Source organism: Felis catus, chromosome B1 (genome assembly GCF_018350175.1).
Source record: "Felis catus isolate Fca126 chromosome B1, F.catus_Fca126_mat1.0, whole genome shotgun sequence".
In the NCBI taxonomy this organism is placed as follows: domain Eukaryota; kingdom Metazoa; phylum Chordata; class Mammalia; order Carnivora; family Felidae; genus Felis; species Felis catus.
In genome coordinates this window covers 25450383-25473530 of record NC_058371.1, presented here as the reverse complement: position 1 = coordinate 25473530, position 23148 = coordinate 25450383, and the positions used below count along the sequence as shown (strand labels likewise).

At 43.8% G+C, this 23148-nt stretch overlaps 1 protein-coding gene and 1 long non-coding RNA gene across 14 annotated transcripts in view; one reads left to right on the top strand and one right to left on the bottom strand.

Moving 5' to 3' along the window:
• Positions 1-3848: 3848 nt before the first annotated feature.
• The window catches only part of DLC1 (DLC1 Rho GTPase activating protein), a 484735-nt gene continuing 465435 nt past the window's right edge, over positions 3849-23148 (bottom strand). For 12 of the 13 annotated variants that reach the window (XM_045055298.1, XM_019828336.3, XM_019828341.3 and 9 more), the window contains 11 exons: positions 20765-20828; positions 17032-18455; positions 16343-16519; positions 13729-13888; positions 13409-13607; positions 11642-11855; positions 9933-10047; positions 9147-9365; positions 8110-8327; positions 7204-7377; positions 3849-6450 (listed from right to left, as the gene is read on the bottom strand). In XM_045055298.1, the coding sequence (XP_044911233.1) occupies positions 6330-6450; positions 7204-7377; positions 8110-8327; positions 9147-9365; positions 9933-10047; positions 11642-11855; positions 13409-13607; positions 13729-13888; positions 16343-16519; positions 17032-18455; positions 20765-20828 (3085 nt within the window). In that variant the 3' untranslated portion in view covers positions 3849-6329. Of the gene's footprint in view, positions 6451-7203; positions 7378-8109; positions 8328-9146; positions 9366-9932; positions 10048-11641; positions 11856-13408; positions 13608-13728; positions 13889-16342; positions 16520-17031; positions 18456-20764; positions 20829-21937; positions 22327-23148 lie in introns of those variants that run through there. The other variant, XM_019828346.3, reaches the window with a different exon arrangement.
• On the top strand, positions 10042-11845 carry LOC123384789. The gene is made up of 2 exons (XR_006596365.1): positions 10042-10879; positions 11445-11845. It is a non-coding gene; the product is annotated as an uncharacterized LOC123384789 (long non-coding RNA).

The following is a 23148-nucleotide window of genomic DNA, read 5'->3' as shown; positions in this document are numbered from 1 at the left end:
TTCAGATCAGCTACATCTTTATCTCTGGTTTGGAAAAGTACACATGCTCCAGCAGCAAAGGAAAGAGGTCATCCAGTTCAAGCTTGAGAAACACAAGAAGCTGGTCATAGGTTAGAGGAGACACAGTCTCATGGCTGGTGGAATGTGGAGTTACCTGAGCTGAAATGTGGCCAGGGAGATTTTAATAAAAATTTACCATATTTTCTTCTTTCTTTCCTTTCCTCTCTTCCACTCTTCTCCCCCCCCCCATCCCCTTCCCTCTCCTCCTCTCTTCTTTCTTTCTTTCCTTTCTTTTCTCTTTCTCTTTATTTCTCTTCTTTCTCTCCTTCCTTCCTTCCTTCCTTCCTTCCTTCCTTCCTTCTTCTTTAAGAATTTTGTTATAGGTGGAAGAGAGATGGGAATTGGATTCCTTGGAAATATTCTTTGATTTTTGAAATAGAACTTGCACCAATACAGTAGCCACTAGCTACATGTGGCTATTTAAATTTAAACTAGTAAAAAATTAAAAAAATTTGAAATGTTTATTTTTGAGAGACAGAGCATGAGTGGGGGAGGGGCAGAGAGAGAGAAGGAGACCTAGAATTTGAAGCAGGCTCCAGGCTCTGAGCCGTCAGCACTGAGCCCAACACGGGGCTCGAGCTCATTGACCGTGAGATCATGACCCGAGCCACAATGGGATGCTTAACTGACTGAGCCACCCTGGAGCCCCAAAGCTAACAAAAAAGAAATGAAAGCAAGCGTTCAGCATCTTGGTTGCATTGGCCACATTTCCAGTGTTCAACAGCCACATGTGTTAGTACCTACTCTAGTAGCACAGAGAGGCAATATTTCCATGACGGCAGAATGTTCTATTGTACAGGCCGCTCTAGAATGTCTTGAGCCCCTTTGCAAATATTAGAGTCCCAAATATTTGAGTCCCTTTGCAAATATTAGATAGCTACTTTATTTCTTTAAGCCTCCCGACCTTTTTGAGCTTTTTCATTTATAAAATGAGTCTAATGAGGCCTCCTTCAAAGGACTGCTATGAAATTTACATGTGACATTTACTGTATGTAATACACACATCCCAGTACCTCACACATTATAATGCTTAATATGCGGTAGCTTAACAAGTCCATTCAGACTTGAGCCAAACACACTTGTACTTGAAAAGTACCTGTAACCTACAAAGCTTTTTGAAACAATTTCCTTGGGAATTAGACCATTTTTAGAGCATCAAGTCTTTCACCATGGTTGATGAGAGCCATTCTCAGAGTCACAAGGAGAGCGAGGCTTTTGCTTTCCAAAATGCTTTGCATCTTGATAGGAGAGAGAGAGAGAGAGAGAGAGAAATGAAAATTCCCCATGAGGTGCCATGTTTCTAGCCCTGAACTAATTTTTTTTTTTTTTAAGTCAATGAGATGAAAAATCTCTGCAAGGAGGTGTTTATGCGATAGGTGTCAACACAGCCTTGGGCCCAGACAGCCAAACCGCGGCCCTAATGGGAACTGTGTATACACAGCAAGGGTAATTACTTTGGGCTGCCGCTGCCAACATGATTTAGCAAACTCCCTGCCTGCAAAGGACTGATCATCCCCTGGAGAAGGGGCCCAAATTCATTGCAACTGCACAGACCCACCTGAGTTCCCCCCTGCCACAGGCTCTTTGAGGTCTTTTGTAATTTGCATTCCTTAGGCAAATGGAATTTAAATTCCTTAGGCAAATTTCATCCTGATGGAACACCAAGATGGCATGCATGCCATGATCTCATTGTTTAGGATTTCTGCTTTATAATCATTAATGTATGCTTCAACAGGCCGGTGAGGTAAAGCATTTGGGCCAAATCCCACTTTGCTTTCATGAAAGCTCCTTTACCTTTCAATAGCCCTTGCTTTTCAAAGCACCTTCACAAAGATCTCAGTTGTATTTCGTGGCATGCTTGTGTGGTGGGAATCCCGGCATAATGAGGTATTGCAGAAAGTCACAGGACCGGGGTTCTGGTCCTGGGATCCAAGTTAAGAAGCCTGTAGGGAGATGTTCCCTTTGTAACCCTGAAGCAATGCAAGATCAGAGGGGTTGGGCAGGTTGCAGTCAGAGCACAAGCCTATTCTGTCCTGGCAGGTGGGGGAGAATCTCTCCTGTTTCACAGGGAGGCCTAAGTGGTCTTTGTACATTTCAAACCATATATTCAATTTGCGAACACAACTGTAAGGTCTTTCAAGCCTTAACTTGAAACAAAACTTTGCCTCATATTTATTTTTACCTATGTAATTTCACCTTAAGCATCTCAGGAATAGGGACAATTGAATTAGAGATGTGGATTAATGTGATTATTTTGCTCTGAACCTCCAGTTTTCCTAGAGTTCTTCTCAATTTTGATGCTGGGGTCATATGGATTGGCTGTTACGATGAGACATTTATCTCCTAATTAGGTAAGGTCAACAAAGGGGAGATGGACGGGTAGTGGACCTGGGCTGGAGTCTTGGCTCCTTCTTCTGGCTCTGGGGACCTTAATTTGTCACTACCTAAGGTATATCCTTATTTTAGAATAATACGCTTCATGGGGTATGTGTGAAGCTTAAATTAAGTGTGTAAAGTGCACAGAAGTAGAATAAAGACCCATGAATGGTGCTACAGAATTCTACACACCATTATAGCCTTTGTCCTTGCCTGTACACACACACACACACACACACACACACACACACACATACACACACCCTAACTAGTGATGTTAGAAAGTACTGATTTGGGGGCATCTGGGTGGCTCAGTCGGTTAAGTGTCCGACTTTGGCTCAGGTCATGATCTCACGGTTTGTGAGTTCGAGCCCCACGTCGGGCTCTGTGCTGACAGCTCTGAGCCTGGAGCCTGCTTCAGATTCTATGTTTCCCTCTCTCTCTATCCCTCCCCTGCTTGTGCTCTGTCTCTGCCTCTCAAAAATGAACAAATGTTAAAAAAAAAAAAAAGTACTGATCTGGATCATTTTCCTTTATTTTTCTTTAGATTTTACTTACTTTCCAAAAAATCTCACTTGTCTCAATCAGCTCTTAAAAAGAAATCTCTTAAAGAACTATTTGTTAGAATTTTCCAAATTATTCTATCTACAAATTGGTAAGCAAGATGCTTTGCATATAGTTATCTTGAGTTTTGTTCAATTAAGACCTTAAGCTGCCCCCCTGGGTACACAGGAACCTGTCCTCAGTCAGTCAGGACATGGTGTATCATTTCTACGTTAGTGTCTGTGAGATTTCAGTTCTGGGAGGGCAGGGTGAGGTGCTCACGGCTGTATCTTCAGGACTGAGCACAGTGTGAGGTAAACAGTAGGGGCTGAATAATTGACTCAACTGAATCTGTAATGGGGTCTGTAAGGATGTCTCCTCCATCCTGGTAACCTTCTGCAGCCTGTCAAACAAAGTAGTAGGTATTTCAGGCTTAATATGTTATGTTTTGATCTTTATTTTATTCAGTTCTGAGGAAACCAGGTCTGGAGGCAGGGACACACATTAAAAAAAAAAAAAAAAGGCTTTGTGTCTTTTTAAAAATTACGAGGTTTGGTTTTTTCCCTTTACTATGCCCAGAGTGAGTGTTTGTCCAAATAAAACCTCTTCTAAAAGGGATATCAGTTTCCAAGAAATAAGATTGATTAAAATTGCATCACAAAGAACTCTTCAATTTACCATCAGCGTCCACAGCCCCGACATAGGGTCTCCGCACGTCTTCACCAGTTTATACTTTAAGATCCCATTAGGTGGATCCCAGAATGTCCACTCTGTACAATCTCAAAATGGGCAGTGATGAACCAAAGCGAGGGCTTAGACGGCATCCTAGATTCTCTTCCTTTTCAAATGACAGAAGCTAATTCAACCAGTTCCATTTAGCAAATAATAAATTTATTAGGTGCCTACAAGTACAAAACGCTGAAAGCTGCTGTAGGGGGTTATAAAGATGTGGAGGAGAGCCCTGCCCTCAAAGAGCTTACAATCTAGGTGATGAGTCACAATTAGTAAGTTGTGGCAGTATCACTTTAGGTGACTTACACAGAGTTCTTGGAACATTCACATCCTCTGAATTCTCCTGTTGTCAAATATGTTAAGGAATCCTTTCCACAGGAAAGCTGAACAGTGGGAAAGAGACCTTTTGTGGAATTAAACGGTGACCTTGGCTTTGCTTATATGAGCATCTTACTCTTCCTGGTTCCTTATTCTTATAACTTTCTCAGCATCCTTTCCTAACGACCTTTGTTAGGACAGCATCTCCATGCTTCCTGAACCTTCACTAGAGTTTCCTGTTTGTTAGTGAGTGGCTCAGTTGCAGTTTGGCCTTGAAATTATTTGCAGTCTCATTTTTCCTTCAGCAAATCTGCTTTTCATTTTGGCTGATGCCAGGATGATATGCTTTGCCATCTGTGGTTCTAAGGGTAGGAGTGAGATGCGATACGAAGGAAAGCAGGCCAGACCTTTCCCTTACTTGAAACATTTAATAGTGCACTTACGGATTATGTTCTGTACAGATATAGAGCAAGTTATAAACCTCTTCTTTTATTTTTTTTTTTACTTAGACTGTATTCATGTAAAGTGTATTTACATTAGGAAAAAAAAAAGCATTGAGGTACAAAACCCAAAAGAATATCTGAGGTATAAATACAAGTATATTTTAAATAATAATTTTTGTCATGCTTTATCTAGGTTTGAAAGCACAGTGGACATGTGGACATGTTTCTTTATCTTAATAGAATGGTATATACAACATACAATCTTACAAATCTGAAAGCTATTAAAATTGCATATACAAGTATATCTTCATGAGGAACACTGATATCCAAAATACTCAAATTTTAAAACTCTAATCTTCCCTCGCTGCAAATTCTTCAAAGAACCTTTGAAATAACACTGACAATGGTAACTATAATATGTTATAACAAAATAAAACTCCTTCTTACAACTCTCATTCATACATTATTCACTTTTGATCCATACAAAATAAAGTCACTAATACTGTCTCATGAGTCAATCTTCATGGTTACGGTAAAACCTGTATAAAGACCACCCTTCCAAAAAACGGTGCTGGCACTTTTTTTGGGTTTTCTTTCTATGATAGCTATTTTCATTTACCACTAACATACATTCCAGGGGCATCATTATAAAGGAGAAGAAAAAGAAACGTAGGGAAAACAAAGCCGAGGGGAAAAAAAAAAGTCACAAAACCAGAAAACCTATTTGCTGAAAAGGACAGATCCAATTACTAAGTATGTGCAGCTTTCAGAAGCGCTATGAATAACCAGAATCCACGCCTGTTGTTAAATTTTAATACCTTGGTTTAAATTTACAGGGATTTCCTTGGGACAGACGTAGTTTCCTATGTTTTCAGTATGTCTTCAAGAGTTTGGGTTCGAAACATGAAAATGCAAAAAATTCCAGCAGGTAAAAAGTTCTGGGGCTCGACTGAGGAGATGTTAGAGTGTTCAGTCGTTACATCTCGACTTAAAAAACAAAAACACACAATAAAACTGTGCTCTGGAGCTAGTAAGGGTGGGGAAGGGGGTGGGGGGGCGGAGTTTCTTCCCTGACCTGATCTATCCTGGGTAAAAAGCGTATCACTATTTGCAATCAGATCTAAAGACGTACTGTGTTTGAGACGGGACAGCGGAATCAAGCTACTACAATTACTTTAAGGAAAGAGGAGGTTGGTAAAAAAAGGAATGTGCTTAATGACTTGGAAAAAAAAACAAGTGGGCGAGGGTTTCGGGGTTCCCTTTCGGGATGGATCCACGGGCAGTCAGATATTCCAGGCTGAACTGAACCTGACGCATCGGTATCCTCCGGGGAGGCATCTCAGTGTGCCAGACACTGTGCCCCAACGTATACATCTGTGCCATTCGACCAGCAACAAACACACATACACACACTCCTCTGTGCAAACCTTTCTCTGCTCATCTCAGTGAGAAACATGTCAAAGAGTACCAACTATTCCAGTGGATACGCCAGTCCCTCAGCACGCCGCGAATAAAATGACATAGGTACACATACGCCAGAATCACAAGAGAATGAAGTATCTTCATTATTTTTCGTGATGTATTTATAGTTTTGCTTCTCAGAAGCAGTTTGGATAAGAATACTTTTTTTTTTTTTTTTGCACAGTCTTACATATTCCAGTCAAGGTCTGTACTCTAGACCTTAAACAAACAGGAAGCAGCTTTGAAAATGTCTTAAATCACGAAAAGTCAATTCCTACACTCCAACTTGTCGTTTGCTTTGTTTCAGATTAGACTCAGAACGCATTCTTCCAAGGACTGGCAAGAATTCTAGAAACAACTATCCAGACGGCGGACGCAGTCGCTTGGCTTCAGGAATCACCTAGATTTGGGGTCTTTGGTTTCAGTGTTCTGATTATTGAAAGAGTCTCGGATCTTCACAACTTCAGCTGCACACAAATGTCCGAAAGATTTTGTGTACCACTCTGGCATGTGGCCCCTATAATGGGAAGGAAAAGCACATGGAGTCTTCAAACTGGAAAACACTGAAATAAGCTGGAGGGAATTCGGAATACGTTTCCATTTCTTGATCCAGAAACCTTGTAAGTAAAGATCGTATTCCAAGATAATCTCCTGGCACGACTGTTACACCTCTGGAACCAGAAGTTTCTCAAGGAACAACATACTGAGTACAGATATTGAGTGGCATTGTTTGGGAAAAGTTTTAGCATATAGAACAAAAACAGATTACAGTCACACAGACAGCTGAAAAAGTACTGAGATGTAAAGACGTCAAATGAGAATTTAACCACTTTGGAAAGTTTTTTAGAGGTTCATGTTTTTGTCTGTATTGCTGAATTTCACAAATTTTCTAATAGGAACACACATTCACCAATGGCACAGAGTACAGGCCTAATTAATTACTAAAAGGGTATGTCATATATTCAAATATCTTTGAATGTAAAATGAGAATCACCTGCCTGCTACTTCAAACTCTCATTTCCTGTGGCTTTAAATTCATGTCAGAACCAGAGTATTCGTGTTGCTTTAGTACCACATTCTCTAAGGGATTGAAATCAGGAAGCCATGCCCCAAACACCAAGAAACACGAAGGTGTTACTTTACAAAAACTGCTCTTTAGGGAACAGACAAGACACAATGACGTGTTCGTTTAAGCCATTCTCTGTGTCAGACAAAAAGTCTCATCTCCTTCATGACCCTCACCGTGTCAGAAATTAGAATCAGAACGTACCTTAAGTCGGCTCTGCACATGTAGGTGAGTTTGGATTTCCCTGACCCGCAGGGTTCGATCAGATACCTGGACAGGAGCACATTGACTCTCACCCCCACCACAGGTGCCCGGTCGTGATCCACAGAGGTGAGTAAAAGGGCACATGCCCCCTTAGGTAAATTAGTCCTCCATGTTCTGCAGAAACAAAATCAGAGTAAAAAAGATGGAATTTTCTGGAAGCCAAGTTTAAAATGGGGCCCCACTCTCAGAAGCTAAGGGGCAGCGTCAGTGGCTACGCTGTGTGACCCAGTCCTGGAGACGGTATCCTTTGAACTATTGTGCGAGGGCTCTTGAATGAGTAACTCTGTGCAGCGTCACTACAGTGAGTATGTATTCACATGTCCGTTCTTTGAAAGAGAACCAATTTGAAGTGTGAATGAAAGCCATTTTTACATTTCACAAATGGATTTGTACATGGACATCCAGATCAGGGTTGCTCTACTGGAAAGCTCTGGACTAATGACGGGACCTTTCCTCAAAGATTTCTGGAATTCCTCTTTCAATCATGTCTCCAGAGAATTTATGAATTACATATAATTCAGCTTTAACCACAGTGTACTTGGGACTTAAATGTTATTTCCTGGCTTATGCATTCACTTGCTGTTTCTAGTGAGAAAATCCATCCTTAAAGGGGCAAGAATCTGCTACCAATGAGCATATTCAACTGAATGTGCCTCTAATTCTGAGTTCAGCTCCAAAAGTGTTCCAACCATTTTCAGCGATGAACACACTGTTGGGATACATACAGATACATTTCCCATATTTGCAATGGTTCCACACCTTCCGTTTTACATAATTGTACCATCTTATCATATTCAGTGACACCAGGCTCATCCTTGCCACAGTAATCATTTTGGAAACTCTCACCTCAAAACAACGTAGTCCCGGGCAGGGTGGGGCGCCATACTGTTTTGGACATACTGGTAAATTTCAGTTTGGCTGTCTAGGATTTCAATCACTTTTGAATCCAACAGGTCTACATCCCAGAGGTGCTGCTCTTTAAGTAGGCGCTTTAAGATCTCTTCAGGCATAGCAGGGATTTCGATGGTTGACCTCCAAAGCCTCAGAGGCGGTCCTTCGCTCACCTGAAAAGAGGATGCATTTTTCAGTGCTACAATTCACACACACCTACACTTTGAAGGCAAACTGCCAGCTCTATTTATGGTCATGTGTTTAGGGGCTAATTACTATCTATATGCTGGTGTTCCCAAGTATATTCAAGAGCAGGCCAGAAAGCCTGGCCTTAGACTAATTTTCCAGTCAAAATTATTAACATCTGTTCTCTTGGGGCCTATATTAGGGTCAGTGCAATAAAATCAGATGATTTATATACCCATTCTAAAGCCTCCATGGCCATCCACACACTCCCACTGTTTATTTCTTCGCAAGGTGGTAGAGACAGGACCAAGAAATACTATCACGGGCCTGTCATGCTGAACCATACAAGATGCCTCTGTCTTCAAGGGGCTTTTAGTCCTAACAAGTTAATTTCTCCCCCAAGTACTCTCCACTCATTAAAGGGCCAAGAGAAAAGTGGCTGAGAACAGAGGACAGTGCAAGGGGATTCTGAGCAAATTATGGAAAAATCTGATCATGTCATAAAACACCTTAAAGCCCAATACCACTAGTAAAACATTCCAGGGGACTCTAGTGTGATTCTGTGGCCCCAGAAGATTTCATTAGATGGTCGGATTCCTCTGACAAGTGTATTTATTATTCCTTGCTGGACTCTTCCACTCTTACCTGGGGAACTGAATCACCTGGCTGCCCAGATCTACAAGGGAGGGAGTGGGTGACAGATTCCCACAGACAGCCGTGTTAACACGGCCACGGGGTCTCATCTCTGATGAACCTGAATCCTGACCACTGGAACCCAAGTGGCTGACAGTGGGGACAAGACTTACTTTCTTATAGGACAGTTCAGCCTGCTCCGATGTGGAGTAGCTGACCCAGCCTTTAAACTTCTCCTTGACTTCTTTAAACAGGCTATCCACACAGTCCTGGAGGAAGTGCTGGTAGTCAGCCGACTCGTCGTTACGCAGGCGTCCCAGTGCTTCTAGAGTGAGGGGCTTCAGCTCCTGTTCTGTGTAGGAATTCCGACATCGACTCATTTCCTCGGGAACCTGTGGGGGGTGCAAGGGACAAAAAGGAGGTGAGTCTGCCTGTACTGTTCCTGTTGCCCAGCAGAGGAAGCGGCAGTGCAGGAGCCGCGGACTGGGTTCTCAGGGAGGTGCAGGCACCCCCACTACTCACTTTCCAGCAGACGGACGGTGGCCCTGCCGACTCACGTGCTATCGTGAGTAGTGAGGATACGAACAGATCACCTTCCTGAAGGTGTCCAAAAAGCCTATTCTCACGTGAGGTATTCTTGCGCTTTGGGAAGTCACAGTAGAGGGTAAATGACTAACCTAGGGCTTGCCTCTCAGATACAGAACTTAATTCAAAAATGTGTTGCTTTTGCTTCTTAAGTAAAGGGGTATGGAGATAGGCGAATTTCATTAAACATATTAGCTCTAATGAGCTTATATGTTATAAAATAAGATTTTTTTATAAAAGAAACAAAAAAGACCTTCTCCAGCCACGTATATACTCTCCAGCTATGTAAAGATGTGAGCAAGCATGGTGCCCACGACCTGGTCCTAACTATCGGAGTTCTCCTCAACCGAGCGCCAAACCCCCTGACGCCTCACCTGGAAGAGCTTCTTGCACTCGGCAATCATATGGGCCAGCCCCTGCGTGGCAGCGAGGTTTTCATTCAAATCCTTCTGATCTGGTTTACCCAAGCTTTGTTTCCTTTGCATCACCCTAGGCAGAAGAAAGAAGGGAGGGGGAAGACTCAAATATTTATATGTTTTTAATTAATATGTTATTCCAGGAAACCCAGAGGAGAGAAAAAAACTATTTTACTGGAGCCTATCTGTTCTTAAGAGGTTCGGGAGAGCTTCACTTTGGTCACAAAAATTCCTCAGTTTTATCAGTGGAGCACACACACACACACACACACACACACAAAAACAAAAAACGAAACAAAACAAAACAAAAACATGAAAGGGGCGGTTTTCAGTGAGATCCAGGCTATTTAAAACCATCACGTTAAACAGGTTCCCGTTTAAATAGGACAGCCCAGAAGGTCTCTAGGTGGTGGTGGGGAGAAGAAAGGCAGCTTGCAGGGGTGCATAGATGGGAGGCACTGGATGTTGCAGTAAATGGTGTCACCATTCTTTACGGTTTAAATAAATAAAATCCTCTCCTGAAGGTAAGGGGACAATCTATTGTTTCCTAGAGATTTTGTCTTAATCTTATCTGATCTCTCTCTCCTGCTCATCTCTAGTTCCCTATCCTATTGAAGATGGAATGCATCAGTCCACGTGAGAACCAGATAAAAAGATACTGTACTATATGGCTTTCAGAAGCAAAGCTCACTTCAACTAGTAGAACCAGGCCATACCTGTAGCTAAGGAATATGTGTCAAGCACCTTTAGAGCTGAGGAGAAGGGTCAGCTGGATGGGTTTCACATTTGGGATTGTGTCCAGTCGGGGACTCCTTTCTCACCTACTCTGCTGTGAGGCCCGTACGTGAAATACTCACACCAGTAAGAAGCTTCAACTGGCTATGCCATTTCCCCTTCAGATTTGGGTAAGTTACCTATTAAACTATTAAACTGACCCTCCCTGCAATCTCACTGTCCTCATGTTAAAATAGGCCATGCCAGTATCTTCACCTCTTAGGATCCTTACAAGGATTAAATGAAAGAATGAATGTTAAGGGTGTAGTCCTGTGGTTGGGTCAGAGTAAGTGCTGAGCAAATATCAGCCTTTGTTAGTTATTTTCCAGATTCTCTGACTTCTTCTATGGCCACTCCCAGCTTGTATACATCTAACGAGAAACTTTGCACACAATTGGCCTGGGCCAGGTCTAGCTTTGAGGCTCAACGCTATCCTTAGTTCTGATAGATCCAGCTGACTACCTTACAACTCGCAGCACAGGCTGGGGGCTTGGCTTTGTTGACTCTGCAGAAGTCAAGGCAGCAAGGGCCTTATCCCCATCCAGTTTTTTAGGTCAGCAAATCCTCATGATCCTTTGCTGGCAGAAAGTTTGATGGCAACGTCACAGAGGGCACGGGGCGGGGGGGGGTTCAGGGAAAACACTTGCCATAGTGAAGCACACATCCAAATTGCTGTCAAAACCTGGTTGTCACTAGACTGTCTGGAAAGTTACGCCCCCGGGGCTGAGAAGAAAGGAGGGAAGTAAGGGGACCGTGAAGGATGGAGGCCAAACTCCTTTGTGCTTGACTCCAGTGTGAAACCAATGAAAACCCAGGGACAACTGAGAAGGAAAGGTAGGTTGCGTTTGTTGGAAGAACAGAGCATGTGCGTGCATATCTCGTCTGACCCGTACCTTGGAGAAGAATTCTCTCTCTTCAGGGTGTTGAGGTGGAAAAGGGAGGGCGCTAGGCACACAGCCAGGTTGGTGGGGGTCATCTGGTTTTCTTTGACGGCGGCCGTGACATCGCTCAAGAAATAAAGGAGCGTCTGTAGAACCTCCCGGTTCTCATCAGGCAGGAGCATAATGGCGGCCTTGATCGCCTGGAGGCGCTGGTCCTTGGGCACACCTGTATAACACAGGCATTTCCCCCATCAGCTCGGTGCTTTTCCACGCGCATTGCAAGGAAACGTCCCAAAGCAAACACCAGCACCAACGACCTCGGCCCAGTCCTGAACAAGCGCTTGCAGAAAGTGTACTTGAGGTTAATATGGAAGAAATTAGGGACGGCCACCAGCGTCACTGCCCTCAAGTATTTCCTGCCTGTGGAGGAGTTAAAAAGTTTCAACACCCACAATGCCAATATCCTAAATCCACCTCAGAGTTCAGCTCCAGATATGATGCCTGTTGTTTTGGTTTTTGGAATAGCTTTTCTTTTCTAAGTATTTTTTTTTTGGAACTCCCCAGTTTACCATTCTCAATTACTGAAAACACAACACACAGTTATACTTTTGTGTAGTTTCAGTGAAAAACCTTATTGAAGACATGTACAAGGGGATAAAATCTTTCTTGGCCTTTATACAAAGGGTCCAGTATCTTTGGGGACCTTCCATAACTAGAACTGATCGGCTCATTCGTAAAATGGAGAAAGCAAGCTGCTAAAAGAGTCAGCTGAAACAGATATTTTTACTAGTAATGTTTTTAAGTTTTAGAAAGCATACTGAGGGGCTATTACAAAAATATATGCTTAAGAAATAAAACCAGGAAAATGACATACATGTAGAAAATGCGGGGCTCAACCTTCAGGTCTCCTTTACTCGGCAAATCTGCCTTTTTTAAGAGGCATGTGGTGGAAAAATCAAGTCAGTCAAGTGCAGCTCCGTAGGACAAACCGATTAACGGCTCCATGGTTACAACACATAACAAATACCTTGGTGGGGAAAATGTGACCTGTGTTTTCAGAAAATCTGAAAGGATGAAACAAATAATGAAATAATCCAGACCAGCTCCATTTCTCATAAGATGAGGTCCAGCGCGCCAGGCTGGAGACAATTTGAGCACGGAGAGAAGCTGCTTCTATATTACATGGCTGTAACACCACACGGAGCCAAGAAAAACATGGGGCCGTAAAAGCCATAATCCTGATCTTGACCATTAATTTAGACAACTGTTTGCTTTAAGCTTTACTTAAAAGTGAGAAGGGCATGGGTATTGTTTTCCCAAGTATTTCTGGCAGAAGTGGAGATGAATAACAGAAAAAGATTATTTATTCACTTTCCAGCAAGATAAACCACACAGACACCTGTGACGTTTTAAACACAGCAGGCCCTGCTGGAGAGATGAGAGTCAACTGAAATATCTTGGTACCTGCTCTTTTAAGCATCTAAGGGAAGACTGTTCTAGAAACGAATGAAGGAATGAGCTCCCGGATCACAATGTAAAAATGTGTAATTGCTTCAGTAATTAGAGAATGATGATAAGGGAAATTTATTTCTGCATTATTCAACAGGTACACAAAAACCTATTCCACAAACAAGGAGAAAAGGAAGAAAAAAGTTGATGACATGTGTTTCCAGGAAGGTCATCATGTGGCTGTAAAAGAATGGCATCAAAGGAAGCCAAGGTTTCAGGTGGTCCCACTTTTCCCCAAGGCCAACGGCGTTAAGATCAAAGAACACTTACACTGGTAGATCTGTAGAAAGGTTTCCGAGAGTTTGTTCGTCATTAGTGGCTCAGGAAGGTCTCGAAAATACTGCTTCAACATGTCTGCTACATCATAAGCAGACTGTCCCTCATAGCTGACACAATCTATGGCGCTTTCATTCATCTGGCGCAGAGCCTGAATCCGGGACTTGACACCCGACTTTCTGAAGAGCCCCACCTGTTGGAAGAAAAACATTAAGTGGCAAGACAGAAGCAGCATTTTCACTACAAAACTATGAAAAAGAAGCATGCATCTGAGGTCCCATGATTCAGCGGGGCCTGCACGAGGCAGTTCTCACCTGATCCAAACAGTGGTTGCGGAGGTAGCGCATGGCCTGCTGAATGCTCTGGGGCAGGGGCTGTCCTGTGCGCTGCACATTGACCGTCAGAGGGACCCCGAACACATTCCGGTCCTTATAGTCTGGAACCTTGATCCTTTTCATGAACTTGGGCACAGCCCTATTTAAAGAGCAGGTGGGGGGAGGTTATGTTTATTTGTCTGTAGACCCTTAATCCATCTTTTGCAGGTAAACCCTGTGAGCTTTGTATCCGTGCTACTAAGGTGGCTATTTAAATTAAATAAAATGACAAATTTAGTTCCTCAGTTGTATTAGCCGCAGTTCAAGTGCTCACTAGCCATCTGTAACCAGTAGCTGCCGTCTGAGCAAATACAGCACATTTCCACCATCACAGACAGTTTCACGGGACAGTGCTATTCTGGATCTTCTAAGAGTTGGGGCTCTGAGGCCCAGTAACATTTTCTCCACTGGGGATTCTTCTCCCACTATTAACTCTGAGAACTGGGTTTATATCCTTAAGGGAGCTGATGGGCTTCCTTACAAAATGGCGGCAGAGGAAGGCACATGAACAGAAAGGAACATTCAAGGCCCTAATTTAGGAGCTTCATGACAGAATTTGAAAAACACATTCCCATTTGTCCTGTAAATGGGCAAGAATCATTTCTAAGTTCTTGATGAGATACAAAGTATTTAGGGTATAAAAAGGATCATGTAATGCCGGAGGAGAAAATAGCAAATACGTGATGTTGGTCCAACATAATGAGAACCAATTCCAGAGCTCAACAGTGGGGGCCAAGCTAATGACCCGAAGTCAAAATAAATTCTCCTGCAGATGACCCTGGAGAATATAACATCTTTAGGTTTCTAAAGGAAGATGGAAAAGAACAATGAAGGTTTTGTGAGCCTACCCCAGGCTCCCTGGAGTCCTGAAACCAGGTCCAGCCCCAGAAGTATATGGAGCAACAGGAAACCGATGTCATGCATTTAATGCTGTCAAGCAGAAATTTCAGCTCTACAAGTGACCTCTCTAAACGGGACAAGAGAGGGCAAGGCCGAACAGGAAAAGAACTTTGTGTAGAATTTCTCCCTATTCCATGGATCCCACAATGCGAGGCTTTTACATTTGGTTTTGACTCACTGGAAAAACTGACCAGAACTCAAGAAGTATTACGGACTTTCAGATTCTTGAGGGTTTGGTGGGAAGGGGGGGTGGGCAACTCAGAACCGAGAATGTAAAATATGCACTTTTAAATAGCCAGCAGGGAAAATATGACTCTACGCACAGAGGAACACTGCAGAAGACAGACTGCTTTGACTTCTGAGCGCTCGCCAACAGCCACGGCACGTTACTGTTTATAGCCCTACGAAAGGTAAAACTAAAGCATAGAGCCAAATTTGTATTTCCATACAGTAAGTTTATGGTATCATGGCCATAAGTGTGCATAATACTTGCTTTGTTGGGGGAAAAAAGCCAGTGGCGGAATGTGCAAAGAACACATTACGATCTCCACCGAGAATCTGAAGCATGCAGGGATAAACCGGTCAATACTTATTTCTGTCATTCAGAACAAACAACTTCTGTATTTAGCAAGGCTCACATAATAACAGCCTTTGAACGGGAGGTGCTTTGATGCTGAAGCTAAACTCACTACGAGTCCTGAGGAGATGGGGGGCTGGAGAGAGAAACAACAGTTCTGCTGCTTTGCTGACGTACCTCGGCCCCTCTGGTTTGCTCCAGAGCGCTACTGAGGACATGGGCTGCTTCTCTGTTTTTATACAAAGCAGTGAATCCAGATGATAAACACTCAGATTAGGGAAAAGGCTTAAGGATATCCAGCTGACACTGTGAAATGCACTTGGATGTCAATCTAGAGATAGTTCTCTGCTTTGCACTGCTAGCAGAAAAATTAAGATACACACACAGTGGGTCACATCCGTGGCCCATCCAGCCTAATGATGCCCATCTCACGTGATACACACGGAGGGCCGCAGTTTTAAAAGTAATCATGAACAGTTCATTTACCTTCGTGTGTATTTAGTCTGTAGTATTTTAGAGCAGTGAATTCCTTACGTTTATTATTCACTGTTGAAGTGTCTTTGTTAGAAAGAAACATAACCTGAATTTTTTAGCACAGGGAGATTTTTGAGTGATGCTTCAAATATTTCCATCAAAAATGATTTCTAAAAACATACCTGGAGAAGGTCAGGAGGCCTGAACTGTACAGTAAGCATTTCACAGTTGGTCTCAACATCCTATGACCTGAACATTTTTCTTTCCTTCCTTCCATAACATGATCTGATCAGTACATCTATTTACCCACGGGGGGCTCTTTCTAACACAGGAAGGTGCCTGTACAGTGTGATGGAACAGCAACGCATTCTCACTCCATCAACTGGCCATTTATCACTCCGGGCACTGAATCTCCCTCCACCAATCCCGCTGCTTAGTCCCCAAAGTTACACTGGCTTGAGCAGTATCAGATGTGGCCTCAAGAATGCAGGGATTACATTTGGATGATAGTCGAAAGGCATTCATAGAGGATGGATACCTTCAGCTTCAGGGAGCTGCCCCAAAACATTTCCAATTAGTTGACTGAGCACAGTAAACTCTTACCAGCTAAAACCATGCTTATTCGAAGGCGTGTACTTCTCTAGCAGGGCAGTTAACTTTAGGAGCGAGTACTTCTGCAGCAGGTTCATCTGGGCCACAGACTGGCAGTTAATCTGCAGCGATACAGAGTTTAAGCTTGGCCGATGGGAGCTCTGGAAACTGTGCCATCGCAGTCTGTGCCTATGGGAGAGGAGCAAGGGGAGGGGTGAGTATAAGAGAGAGAAGCAGGGGAGGGGTGAGCACGAGGGAGAGGAGCAAGGGGAGGGGCGAGTACAACGGCTTTTTAACAGGTACACACAAAATCAGCGGTGGGCTGCCTGCTGGCCTCTTATCTTAGGAACCGAGAGAACTGACTTCTACTCCATTCTTTTCTTCCCCTCCCCCCCCACGATAAAATACACATTACATAAACGGCCATCTTAACCACTAAGTGACAGCTCAGGGGCATAAAATCTCTTCACGCCCTTGTACAACCATCGCCACCATGCATCCACAAGACTTCCTTCCTCTTCTCAAGCTGAAACTCCGCACCTATGAAACAACATGCACCCTTTTTGGATGTTAGGGCCTCCTGATCTCTTTCCTTAGGAGCTCACAGGGCCAGGAATGCCCTAACCCCATGTCCCCCACATGAGAGTGGCAGCAATCCCTTTCCTACCTCCCCCACCTCCAGAGGGCAGCCAAGCTCTCACCTATTGGACCTTGTCAGAGAGGCCCCAACCCCAGAATCCCTCCTTTCCGGGATGTCGGAGGGCTCTTCCGGCTCGTTCAGTGAGTTGCCGGTACTGTCCAGGTCACTGGGTGTGGCTCGGTCGTTGTCCACATCCAGGTGTATCTGTTTGGGAGACGACGGGCACGGAGAGACCGAGTCCAGGGCTGAGTCGGAGTCTCCCTCGTCTGAAAACTTCTCCGACCACTGGTTGACTATCCTCTGCATCCCCTTCACGTGGTAGAGGATGTCATCCAGCTCGGGGAAGATGTCCTCATTCTCCAGGTCGGCCAGGTCACCCGAACTGGAGTACAGGATGGAGCCAGGCACGTTGTCATAGATACTCAGGCGGCTGCTCATGGAGCTGGACGAATTGCGTCGCTTAAGCTCCTTGGGGCCGTCGCTGCCGTTGTCCCTCCGCAGGCTGATGTGGCCCGGGCCGTGGAAGCTTCCAGTCCTCCAGTTGACGGAGCTGTTCTTCCCTGACGGAGAGAAACTGCCGTTGGAGAGCGCCTTGGGGAAGGTGCCGGGCTTGTGATCTTCCGGGATGTAGAACACCGCGTCCTCTGGATAGGTCTCGCGGTTCTTGAAGTTCTGTTCCATAACGTTGTTGAACGTGGACTGATTGAACGGATCGAAGCCCTCCAGGTACATGCCCACCCGCTTGTTGCAGGCGCTGAGGCTCCGGGTCCTGGTGACCGGGCTGGGCGTGCTCACGGCGCTGCTGGTCTCCGACTGGCTGCTGCTGCTGCTGGTCTGCGTGGAGTTGGAAACGCTCCGCTTGCGAACCGCGGGCACGTTGATGTGGTTGCCGTTGAGCGCAGAGATCTCCACGCAGTTCAGCTGCTTCAGCTTCTCCTCGTCCATCCCCTCCTGCAGGATGGGCCCGCTGATGATCAGCCCCAGCTTGGAAGGCGCCTTGTGCTTGCCGTGGTGCGAGCCCTTGAGCTTCAGGCTCTCCATGCGTTTCAGCAGGCTGCGCGTCTTGGACTTGGCGTTCTTCTCGTGGCCTTTCATGCTGAAGCTGAAGCTGGACAGTTCCTTGGGGGAGGGCAGGCTGCAGAAAGAGTCGTCATTGCCCACGAAGTTGCCGGAGGAGCACACGCTGATGACGGAGTTCGTGCGGGGCGTCGCCGCGTCCCCGGTGTGAGGCGCGTGCACCGGGAGGCTGCCGGTGCTGCTGAGGCTGCGGACCGAGGCCACCTCCTGGCGCTCGCTGAGGTCCGTCAGCATGCTTTCATGGCTCGCCGCGTTCTTCAGGTGGGCATCGTCGGGGGCCCCGGGGGCTGCGTCCTGCTTTGAAGAAAAGACGTCAAACTCTTCCAGCCGGGACCACCTCTTGCTGTCCCTCTGGAAAGTCCATTTGCCGCTTATTGCACAGGGCTCGTCCTCGTCCGAATCCTCACTCTGCAAAGACAGAATGGAGGCATTCATCGCTGGGACCGGCAGACAGCAGGGAGCGGGGACGTGTGCTGGGGGCCGGACGCCTAGGACCCGGCTCATGATAGGCCATCAGTGTCAATTCCCCCTTTGTATCTTTATTTTATTACTTATTATCATGATTATTACTTTATTATTCTTTTTTTAAATGACAAAGATGTATGTTGGACGTCAGGACTTTGACAGGAAAAAGCCTGACCAAGTGTTTCAAGCTAAATAAGAATTATTTTGTAGAAACTGTTGGATCTGTAGGCTGCTCTTTAAGTGCTCACAGAGGAAAACTCTAAGATCTGTGAAAATTCCAGGCATGCAAAATATTTTGAGCTGGAGTCAGCAACGGGTAGGACTCCCTCTGGTCTGCCTCCAATTTTGCTGTCTGTTGATAGCATGTGTTTATATTCTCTTTCACAATTAAAAAGGTAGTTTTCAAACACTAAGAAGAATGGACACTGAAGTCTGTGGCCACCCTAAAAGCATACAAGATCTCCTACCAGACCGGTGGAGACACCAAGCAAGGTAGGTCACCACATCTCTTAAGGCGGATACTTTTCAGCTTCTTACCTGTTCTTTTTCATCCCTTCCCCCACCAGACACAGGGTCTAGAGCTAATGCCACACATGTCCTGTGAAGTTTCAACCTCAGACATGCTCCAGGCAATTTAACAAGGCCTCACAAATACCCAGTCCTGACAGCATGGAACACTCACAAACACGATGTTACATCTTTGCTGATTATGCTTGATTTATGGGCAGGACTCAGGGTTATGCTGTGTCACAAACTACCGCATCTGAGCCTTTTAGGCGGGATATCAAAAGGCCCAGCTCAGTGTGATGCATGTCTTTCCCACTGGTGTGGAAAGTATCACATGACCCACGTTTCACAGGACAATGAGTAGAGAGCACGAAACGCTGACTTGTGGACTCCTCTCCACAGCCCAGTGGGTGCTGAGGTTCCAGTTCATTTGTTTAAAAGGTTTAACTCCCCCGAGAAGGCGGCTTGTTGCAAGACAGGGACCGTAGGATAATTAAAATCTGTACTCTGAACAGTCAGAAATATGTTCTTTGACCAAACTTATTCCTGTTTACTCTAATTTGTGACACTCACTCCCAGGACTACACCCACTTCTTCTACGATCTCATAAAAGGTTCTCACATTTCATCCACAGAAGTTATGTGCCACCATTCCACTAGAATGTGTGGGATTTCCTGCCCTTCCCTCCAACTCCCCCGCCTCTTTTCCTCCCTCCTATCTTTTATTATTCTTCAGCACCCCACAGGCTACCTCCATCCCTGCAGCTCTGAAACACTGTTACTGTTACATGGGAAGAGACAGAGTTCCCAAAGAACTTTAGCTTTAATTTCTGAAGGGAATAATGGAGGGTTCACTGGGGTTCCCTAAGTCTTATTCCTTTAATCTGGGGTAGGCAATGAGTTAAAAAGGCAAAATAATAGATGATTTGTTCCGATAAAAAACAATCAAAAAAAAAAACACCTCACAGATACAGAGAACAGACTGGTGGTTGTCAGAGGCAGGGGTCAAAAGGTACAAATATCCAGTTATAAAATAAATAAGGTTCAGGGATGTGACGTACAGCATGGTGACTATAGTTAATAATACCGTATGGTATATTTGAAAACTGCTGAGAAAGTAGATCTTTTCATCACAAGAAAAAAATATATAAGTATGTGTGGTGATGGATGTTTACGAGGCTTCTTGCCATGATCACTTTGTAATATATGCAAATATTGAGCCACTGTGTCATACACCTGAAACTAGTATTATGTTATATGCCAGTTTTATCTCAATTAAAAAAAAAAAAACAAACAGTAGGAAAACCGCAATTCATTGCCTCGCTGCAACTATTGGTTTCAGTTACATAAGGCTACTTGGTCTTTGGTAAACCTGAAGGGATTATTATGTTAAAAATGCAGATGTTTGGGGCGCCTGGGTGGCTCAGTTGGTTAAGCATCCGACTTCGGCTCAGGTCATGATCTCGCGGTCCGTGAGTTCGAGCCCCGCGTCGGGCTCTGTGCTGACGGCTCAGAGCCTGGAGCCTGCTTCGGATTCTGTGTCTTCCTCTCTCTCTGACCCTCCCCCGTTCATGCTCTGTCTCTCTGTCTCAAAAATAAATAAACGTTAAAAAAAAATTTAAAAAAATGCAGATGTTTTTGGAATAAGGAAGTAATAAGAGTTTGAGAGATAAAACCTCTTACAAAACACACAGTTTTTGGTCTGCCCCCTTTCCTCCCATCCTATTATATATCGTATATACTCACTCTCTTCCGATGAGGACTAATTTCCAGCTTCATCACCGCACATTTGTTTAAAGTATTTAGACGCCTACAGAGCAAAGAAATAATATTAGTAAAGATAGGAAACCAATGATGGGTAGATAAATATTTTTTCCAAACAGGTGACATGCTTAATGAGCTTCTTTATTCTATAAAAAATTATAATTTAGAAGAGTATTAGGAACTTCTTTAAGAAGTGAACAGTTTAAAAATACCTTTACACCTTTCTTCATTTATTTTTTTTTAAACTTTTTTTAATGTTTATTTGTTTTTTAAGAGAGAGAGACAGAGTGCAAGCTGGTGCGGGACAAAGAGAAAGGGAGACGCAGAATCTGAAGCAGGCTCCAGGCTCTGACCTGTCAGCACAGAACCCGATGTGGGACTTGAACCCACGAGCTGTGAGATCATGTCTTGAGCTGAAGTCGGACGCTTAACCAACTGAGCCACCCAGGCGCCCCTACCTTTCTTCATTTAAATTGATTATTGCTATTTTACAGTAAAGTGACACATTGCTATGGCACTATCCGGTATTTCTTATTCTTCATGGAACAAACAACTCTCAATGAGGGATTTTATTCTTCCTAGAGCACCTAGGTTGGGCCATTAGGTAGCTCCACACAGTGCCAAGAAATAAGAGCCACTGAAGTCTCCTTAGAAATGGTAACAGCAGCAAGGAACCAAGCAGAGTTCTTGGTAAAATAAATGGTATATTCTATCTCAAATAAAAATCCAAAGACGGAAATAAACCAATTTTTAGTTATCTGCAATAAATAATAATCTTAGACACTCTGTTCAAAAATGTAATGAGTTCTTGGACAGAAAGGAAATTGGTGCCTCTCGAAGACCCAATTCTTTTTACAACGTCCGGTATAGGACAGGATAATGTTGGGTACAGTCGTGGCAATAGTGCAATTACTGAAAAAATTTTTATACAGCAGCCTCGAGGGTCAAAGTCTTTAGAGTTCAAGCAAGAATAAGAACTTGATCAGATTCTTGTTTGGAACAAGGGTCATATTTTTACTTTGGGTACTTTTTTTTTTTACCACTGTCAAGGAGTAACATGTCAATTTATAATTAGGGAAATAATTCAGGTTTCCTGAAAACCAAATACTAAAACAAAACAAAACAACCAAACAACCCCTCCCCCCCACAAAGTCCCCCAAAACAAAGTTCCTCATCGGGAAATAATGAAATAGCTGAGAAAAGAAACCCTTTACATATGCAGGAATACGTGGTATGTGAAAGTGTGAATGACAGCCCTCTCTGACAGCTTCCAGATGACCATCACTTGGTCTTCCTCAAATAAGCCTTTAACGAATCTGTCTTCCACGGTCAGCTACCTGTTTTTTCCTACAATTGCAATTCTTCTGTTTTCATAGGAAAAGAGCATTTAATTCACACAAATTCAAACTGACCATAAGATTGCTTCAAGGCTTTATCTCCCCGATTCTGTTCTTGCAACTTGTCTAACAACTTGATGCAGGAGGATAGAAAGTATTTTTGCCTGCTGATAAGACCGCCTTTGATTTCATAGATTACGTGGTAGCCTGTTTATAGAATAAACAAAGATAACTCAGGACGCCTATGTTGCCTATGTTCAGAAAAATTCTCTCTGTCGATGGGGAGGGAAAGAAAACAAATAACTAAGAAAAAGCCCAAACTTTAAAATGAGTAGCTATAAGGTCCCTCCCCAAGGGGCCAGCCTTACTTACGTGACTGATGCCCACAGTGTGTTTTAGTTCTTAAATGTTTTCAAGATTTAAAGAATCCGGAATGGTTACACTTAGTCTTAGGTCTGGGTTTCATTAATCAAACCTGTAATCAAATACCCACTTGAGTTCATTTGGGCTTTAATGGTTGAGTGGTGTTTATAACCAGGTTTACTAGGCATGGAAGCCTGTGGCAGTGGGGAGGGGCCTAGTTCACAAACTCTAGATTTGAGTCCAACAAAAAAGACCCAGGAGGCAACTTTTATAAAGGTCAACATTATCTTTTTTATGTTGGTAGCACCAAGCTAATGGCATTTCAATTTTGAAGCCTGGAAGTTATTCCTTGAGGTTTCTGTAAAATTCATCTGTTCCCAGGACCTCCAAAGAATGCCCACTGGTGAGACTGTAGCTACTCAGACAATATTGACATGAAAAGGTCGTAGCGAGATGAATTGGGGCTCGCTCTGGGTCAGGCTCCATGCCTGGCACCTCATATGTGTTATTTCATTTTGGTCTCCACAACAACTTTATGGTGTATGTGTATATATACATATATATATATATATATATATATATATATATATTACTATACAACTTTATGGTGTATATATATATGTAATATATATATATTACATATATATATATTACTATACAACTTTA